Raw genomic sequence first — 8,547 nt, 5'->3', positions numbered from 1 at the left:
TTGCGCAGTTCAGTAATGTTCTTCTGAGCTTCCAGCATGCGATTGATCTTGACCCCCAGTCCTTTGGCTGCAGCACCAAGGTGAGTTTCCAGCACCTGACCAACGTTCATTCGGGAAGGTACACCCAGAGGGTTCAGTACGATATCAACCGGATTACCTTCTTCATCGTGTGGCATATCTTCTACCGGCATGATAATAGAGATAACACCCTTGTTACCGTGACGACCAGCCATCTTGTCACCAGGCTGGATGCGACGTTTGATCGCTAGGTAAACCTTGACGATTTTCAACACCCCGGGAGCCATGTCATCACCAGTCTGGAGCTTCTTCTTCTTGTCTTCGAAGCGCTCATCCAGTTGGGCACGACGCTCTTTCAACTGCTCTCTGGACAGGTCAAGCATCTCATTGAGTGCTTCATCAGCCATGGAAAGTTTAAACCACTGTTCATGCTCCAAGCCATTCAGGTAGCTATCACTGATCAGGTCACCCTTGGCCAGTGCGGGAGCACGAATAACAGACTGATTACGAAGAGCACTAAGCAGACGGGCAAATGTGTCGTTTTCTATAACACGGAACTCTTCGTTAAGATCCTTACGATATTCATCCAGTTGCACCTTTTCAATGGAAAGGGCACGAACGTCTTTCTCTACGCCATCACGGGTAAAGACCTGAACATCAATAACGGTACCCTTCACACTGGTTGGAACACGCAGAGACGTATCCTTGACGTCAGAAGCCTTTTCCCCGAAGATGGCACGCAGCAGTTTTTCTTCCGGAGTCAGCTGGGTTTCACCCTTCGGTGTAACCTTACCCACCAGAATGTCACCAGCGCTGACTTCAGCACCCACATATACAATACCTGCTTCATCCAGCTTGTTCAGGGCAGATTCACCAACGTTTGGAATATCACACGTAATTTCTTCCGAGCCAAGTTTGGTGTCACGAGCCACACAGGTGAGTTCCTGAATATGGATGGTAGTAAAGCGGTCTTCCTGAACCACACGCTCAGAAATGAGGATAGAGTCCTCGAAGTTGTATCCGTTCCATGGCATGAACGCGACACGCATATTCTGACCCAGCGCCAGTTCTCCCATGTCAACGGAAGGACCGTCAGCCATGATGTCACCGCGGCCAATCCTTTCATTCGTTTTAACCAAAGAACGTTGATTGATACAGGTATTCTGGTTGGAACGTGTGTATTTGGTCAGGTTATAAATGTCTACACCGGCTTCGCCTAGTTGCACTTCATCATCATTAACACGGACAACAATACGGGCTGCGTCAACGGTATCAACCACACCTCCTCGGCGAGCAACCACACACACACCGGAGTCAGAAGCTACATTACGCTCCATACCAGTACCGACCAGAGGCTTCTCTGCTTTCAGTGTTGGAACAGCCTGACGTTGCATGTTCGATCCCATCAAGGCACGGTTCGCGTCATCGTGCTCAAGGAATGGAATCAGGGAAGCCGCCACAGACACCATCTGTTTGGTGGATACGTCCATATACTGAACTTTATCCGGGCTCATCAGAGTTGCTTCACCACGGTAACGCACAACAACCAGTTCATCAGTCAACTGCTTGTTTTCATCCATTGCTGCGGATGCCTGAGCGATAACGTATTCGCCCTCTTCGATAGCAGAGAGGTAATCAACGTCATCGGCTACTTTGCTATCAACTACACGCCGATACGGTGCTTCCAAGAAGCCATAGTCGTTGGTACGGGCATAGGTTGCCAAGGAGTTAATCAGGCCGATGTTTGGTCCTTCAGGTGTCTCAATTGGACACACACGACCGTAGTGAGTTGAGTGTACATCTCGAACCTCGAAACCAGCACGCTCACGGGTCAGGCCACCTGGACCCAAAGCAGATACACGGCGCTTGTGAGTAATCTCGGACAGTGGGTTGTTCTGGTCCATAAACTGGGACAGCTGGCTGGAACCAAAGAACTCCTTAATAGCAGCAGCAACTGGCTTGGCATTGATCAGATCCTGAGGCATCAGGCCTTCAGACTCAGCCAAACTCAGACGTTCTTTAACAGCACGCTCAACACGCACCAGACCTACACGGAACTGGTTCTCAGCCATTTCACCAACAGAACGGACACGACGGTTGCCCAAGTGATCGATATCGTCACAGATACCTTTACCATTACGAATGTCAACTAGGATTTTCAGTACATCAATGATGTCGGAATTATTCAGAACACCGGAACCAGTATCTTCATCACGACCTAAGCGACGGTTGAACTTCATACGACCTACCGCGGACAGGTCATAACGTTCAGTTGAGAAGAACAGGTTCTGGAACAGCGCTTCAGCAGCATCTTGCGTTGGTGGTTCACCGGGACGCATCATGCGGTAAATTTCAACGAGTGCTTCCTGACGGTTGGTTGTTGTGTCTGCACGAAGTGTGTCAGAAATAAACGGACCACAATCAAGCTCATTGATGTAAAGTGTTTCCACAGACTTGATACCTGCAGACAGCAACTTCTCATAAACTTCAGGCATGACTTCAGTGTTGCACTCAACAATGATTTCACCGGTAGACTTATGAATAACTGTTTTGGCAAGCACCCGGCCGTAGATGTATTCAACAGGCGCATTAAGGCTCTTGATATTGGCTTTTTGTAGATCACGGATATGACGTGCAGTTACACGACGACCTTGTTCTACAATGACATTGCCATCATTGTCATAGATATCAAAGCTGGCGGCCTCGCCCCTCAAACGATCGGCAACAAATTCAGTGCTGACATTCTCAGCGCCAATTTTGAATTCAACAAAATCAAAGAAATTTGCAAGAATTTCTTCATTAGATAGACCAATGGCTCTCAACAAGATAGTTGCTGGCAATTTACGACGGCGGTCGATACGAACAAAAAGCAGATCTTTTGGATCAAACTCAAAGTCCAGCCATGAGCCACGGTAAGGAATTACACGGGCAGAATAGAGCAGTTTACCGGAAGAGTGAGTCTTACCCCGGTCATTATCAAAGAATACGCCAGGGGAGCGGTGCAGCTGGGATACGATAACCCGTTCTGTACCATTAATAACAAAGGTACCGTTATCGGTCATGAGCGGAATTTCGCCCATGTACACTTCCTGCTCCTTGATATCTTTGATTGCCTTGTTAGCTGAGTCTTTATCGTAGATAATCAGGCGCACCTTAACACGCAGAGGTACTGCGTAAGTTACGCCTCTCATCTGGCATTCCTTGACATCAAACGCAGGAGCACCCAGTCTGTAGCTAACATATTCGAGCGCCGCATTGCCGGAATAGCTTACGATTGGGAAGACGGATTTAAAGGCTGCGTGAAGCCCGATGTCTACTCTTGCTGCCGGCTCTTTATCTGGCTGCAACAGCTTGCGATATGAGTCAATCTGAATCGCCAGTAGATACGGCACATTCATGACACTTGGCAGTTTTCCGAAGTCCTTACGGATGCGTTTTTTCTCAGTATACGAGTATGCCATCAGTGTTTCCCAGCTTGGTTACCTGTTTTCTGGCCTCAGACGGCATCGTCTTGCCAGAGTAGGTTAGTTCGAGAGCGGGTGGCTCCCTGTCAAAACCAATAAATTTTCTACTAATTCGATTACTTAGTGCCGCCGTAGACACTGAGACTGTTGTATGAGCTTTAGCGCTTGGGTAGAAAGTTATCTGATACTACGTTCAGATTTACTGTCATGCTTTCATGGCAACACCGCTTACATTACACCAAGCAATGAAAGTGGCATTTTTTATGGTGCTCACATTTATCAAGCAACGCTATGTATTTTAGCTTTGATCAGATCTGGTAGATTCTGAATTTTCTACAGCAATCTGTTATCGTCTCACAGCTTAAGGTGAAGTGGTACTAATCTATCGAAAAAGCTCAAGCAACGAACCACTCACCGCCGAGGGCAATTTTGTAATTTTGAAAAGCACAACGCCTGAAACATGACACTACAGAGGAAGCACCAAGCTTTTCGACAACCTCATTAAGCAAATATCCCTTCTGTACCGAAAACATTTCATAACACAGCTGCACAAGACCGCTCCCGGCAGACCGCATAGGCAGATACGCTATGACTTGGTAGAAGTTTTATGTACAAATAGAATCACTTAGCAGATATAGCTCATACAACGGGAAAAAGGCCGGCACCCTCGCAGGCACCAGCCACCTGAACCTATTATGCAACAGACTCGTGATTATGCAATGTTTTTGTAGGAATTACTTGATTTCTACTCTAGCGCCAACTTCTTCCAGCTGCTTCTTCAGTTCTTCAGCTTCTTCCTTGGAAGCTCCTTCCTTCAGAGGAGATGGGGCACCGTCTACAACAGCTTTAGCTTCTTTCAGGCCCAAGCCAGTAGCAGCACGCACTATCTTGATGACGTTAACTTTCTTGTCACCAGTTTCAGCCAATATTACGTCGAATTCAGTCTGCTCTTCTACAACAACTGCAGTAGCAGCAACTGGCGCAGCAGCAACAGCAGCAGTAGCAGAAACACCGAACTTCTCTTCCATAGCGGAAACCAGTTCAACAACGTCCATTACAGACATTGCAGCAATAGCGTTCAGGATATCTTCTTTGGACAGAGCCATATCTATATCTCCAAAAACTTTCTTTAGGGCAACGATTTACAAGAAAACCCCAGGATTTGTTTAAGCAAAAAATCAAGACAATCAATTCAACGAGAATTAGCTGCTTTCTTTTTCTCGTCAGCAACAGCTGACATGACACGGATAACTTTTGATGGGAACTCGTTCAGAGTTCTTGCCAGTTTGGTTACCGGTGCGATTATTACGTTCATTAGCATTGCGCGAGCCTGATCCATAGTTGGCAGTTTGGACAGAATGTCAATCTGCTCTGCACCCAGCAACTGTCCAGAAACAGACAGAGCCTTAATCTCCAACTCTTTATTCTCTTTGGCAAATGCCTGCATCACGCGCGCTGCGGATCCTGGGTCTTCCATTGAGAAAGCAAGCACAGTAGGGCCTACCAGCACTTCCTGCAGACACTGAAGTTCAGTGCCTTCAACCGCGCGTTTAGCCAGTGTGTTACGAACCACCTTCAGGTAGACGCCACCATCACGAGCCTGCTTGCGCAGAGCGGTCATTTGACCAACAGTAAGACCACGGTAGTCCGCGATTACAGCCGACAGAGCGCTTTGTGCAGCTTCGCTGACTTCGGCAACAATTGCCTTCTTGTCTTCTAGTCCTAACGCCATGGGCTTTACTCCAAACTTATGAAGTTTCACTTGATGGTTTATCACTGACAAATCACCGAGAGCTTACAACGCGGTGAAGGGTCCATACACTACTACTATTGAGTCATAGCATTTTCACCGTCTACACAGGGAATTAAGCCCTTTGCTTTTTGCCCGCTTATAAAAGCGGGCCTCGCAAGCAGGAACAGCATCCAACACCTGTGATCTTTGATGACCCACGCCTAAGCAGGGACCCCAAAGTCTTTTGCGGCCAGTATAAAACCAGCCAGAAACCCGAGAAACTTCAGGCCACATAATTCTTAAACCGTCAGAGAAGACATGTCGATGGTCAGACTTGGCCCCATAGTTGAGGACAGAGACACTTTCTTCATGTAAATACCCTTGCTGGAAGAAGGCTTCAGCCGCTTCAGATCAACCAGTAGAGCTTCAACGTTCTGTTTGAGAGCAGCGGCTGCAAAATCGATCTTGCCAACACCAGCATGAATGATGCCGCTCTTATCAGTACGGAACCGTATCTGGCCAGCCTTAGCGTTGCGAACTGCTTCAGCAACGTTAGGTGTTACAGTACCAACCTTAGGGTTAGGCATCAGGCCGCGCGGCCCAAGAATCTGACCAAGCTGACCAACAACACGCATCGCATCAGGAGAAGCGATAACCACGTCGAAGTCCATCTCTCCAGCCTTAACGCGTTCAGCAAGGTCATCCATGCCAACGATTTCTGCGCCAGCGTCTTTGGCGGCTTCAGCATTGGCCCCATGAGTAAACACCGCTACACGGACGTCTTTACCAGTTCCGTTAGGCAAAATAGTAGAGCCACGAACAACTTGGTCAGACTTACGAGGATCAACACCCAGATTTACGGAAACTTCGATAGTTTCATTGAACTTTACACTGGAAATATCTTTCAGCAGACTTGCCGCCTCTTCAAAGCTGTACTCTTTGGTAGAGTCAATCTTTTCAGCAATTAGCTTTGCACGCTTTGACAATTTAGCCATTACTTAACAGACTCCACGACTAGGCCCATGGAGCGAGCTGAACCAGCAATGGTACGCATCGCAGCATCTTCATCAGCAGCTGTCAGATCAGGCTCTTTGGTCCTAGCAACTTCAAGCAGCTGATCACGAGTCACAGTCCCAACTTTTTCAATATTTGGACGACCAGAACCTTTCTTCAGTTTCAGAGTCTTCAGCAGCAGAACAGAAGCAGGTGGAGTCTTGGTCTCAAAAGTGAAACTGCGATCGCTGTATACAGTAATCACAACAGGAATTGGCATACCAGCATCCATTTTCTGGGTGCTGGCGTTGAATGCCTTACAGAATTCCATGATGTTCACCCCGTGCTGACCCAAGGCAGGGCCAACAGGTGGAGATGGGTTTGCCTGCCCAGCAGGCACCTGAAGCTTAATATAAGCTTGTACTTTCTTGGCCATTTTTAACCTCTACATGGGTCACAGCCTCATCAAACACCTCTCCAAAAAACCAAAGTTCACAGAGGAGAAGCATTTCAACTCACGGCTACCCGTTCACAAAGCGCGGAAGTCTACATAAATCATTTCGGAACTGCTAGCGCAAAAACACTTTAGACAACCAGAAACAGCACAATCACCTTAAGCTCTAGGTAGCTCAACAAAATAAAACCCCGGAAGCCTGACAAGGCAAAACGGGGCTGTTTTGAAGCCAGCTTAAAAAGCTAAGCTTTCTCAACTTGGCCAAACCCAAGCTCTACCGGCGTTGAGCGACCAAAAATCATTACAGCAACCTGCAGACGACTCTTCTCATAATTGACCGATTCAACCACACCATTAAAGTCCGCAAATGGGCCTTCAGTAACTCGAACCATCTCCCCTGGCTCGAACAAAGTCTTGGGTCTTGGAGCCTCAGCACCTTCATGCACACGACTAAGAATTGCATCAGCTTCTTTTTCAGTGATATGTGCAGGTTTATCCGCAGTACCACCAATAAAACCAATCACCCGTGGCGTATCTTTAATTAGGTGCCACGAGTCTTCGTTCATCTCCATCTGGACCAATACATAGCCAGGGAAGAATTTTCTCTCACTTTTACGCTTCTGTCCGTTCTTAATCTCTACCACTTCCTCGGTAGGCACCATAATTTCGCCAAAACACTCTTCCATACCAAGACGCCTGATACGCTCCTTCAAGGAGCGTAACACCTTCTTCTCGTATCCAGAGTAGGCATGAACCACATACCAACGTTTCGCCATGTCCTGTCCCTATCAAATCAGGCGGCTGATCATCCAGCCTAGCAGAGAATCGAGTCCCCACAAAATAAGGCCCATCACTAATACGACAGCAACCACCACCAAAGTGGTCTGCACTGTCTCATGACGAGTAGGCCAGACAACCTTGCGAATCTCAGTCTTGGCATCCTTCAATAACGTCCAGAAGGCCCAACCTTTCACAGTTTGCAGAGCAACAAACCCAGCCATAACTGCGATCACCAACAAGCTGGCAACCCTAATAAGAAGAAGCGACTCAGCAGCAAAGTAATAATTACCGTAAACACCAACAGAGATTAGAGCCACCACAAGGCCCCATTTAAGACCATCCAGTCGACCAAGGATAGCAATTTCAGAATTTCCACTCATCTGTTTGATTTTCTCTATCTAGACTTTTCTATAGAGCAAGCTTCCCAAGAAGCAAGAGCTTGATCATCGTAAATGGCAGGCCAGGAGGGAATCGAACCCCCAACCCCCGGTTTTGGAGACCGGTGCTCTACCTATTGAACTACTGGCCTAAATCCTTAGCACTACGGGATGACAGAGCCAATGAATTATAGCAACCATCAGCGGGCCTAGAAAACCTTGAGGCTAATCGAACGTAAAAACCACCTCTCGCAAATGGAGCTCTTAACCGGAGTTGAACCGGTGACCTCATCCTTACCAAGGATGTGCTCTACCAACTGAGCTATAAGAGCACTTGTTATCTACGGGGCAAGATAAAAATGGAGCGGGTAGCGGGAATCGAATCCGCATCATCAGCTTGGAAGGCTGAGGTTCTACCGTTGAACTATACCCGCAAAGGAAATCGAGGCCACGCAAATCAACCTCGCATGAATTCCAAGGATTTGAAAACCTGCTATAAGCTTAATTTCAATTCAAGGAAGAAGAAATCTGGTGGTGGGAGCTGGATTCGAACCAGCGAAGCTTTCGCGTCAGATTTACAGTCTGATCCCTTTGGCCACTCGGGAACCCCACCACAAATGCTGCGCTATTTTATTCAGGAAGTTTTTGTTGTCAACCTAACCTTTCTCTTTCAGATGATTCTATCTTCCAGATCACTTTAAATTTCCCGGTCCGGATAACTGTCTCCAT

At 47.4% G+C, this 8,547-nt stretch overlaps 1 protein-coding gene across 1 annotated transcript; it reads right to left on the bottom strand.

The window, feature by feature from the left end:
• Window positions 1-4,674: 4,674 nt before the first annotated feature.
• Window positions 4,675-5,214, bottom strand: LOC311329375 (large ribosomal subunit protein uL10-like; the record flags this gene model as incomplete). Its single annotated transcript, XM_084463231.1, has 1 exon — window positions 4,675-5,214. The coding sequence occupies one exon, from the start codon at window positions 5,212-5,214 to the stop codon at window positions 4,675-4,677; it is 540 nt and encodes a 179-aa protein (XP_084319357.1).
• Window positions 5,215-8,547: the final 3,333 nt, after the last annotated feature.

This window comes from Borostomias antarcticus (genome assembly GCF_949987555.1).
Source record: "Borostomias antarcticus genome assembly, contig: scaffold_107, whole genome shotgun sequence".
NCBI lineage: Eukaryota > Metazoa > Chordata > Actinopteri > Stomiiformes > Stomiidae > Borostomias > Borostomias antarcticus.
This window is presented reverse-complemented; position numbering and strand designations above follow the sequence as displayed.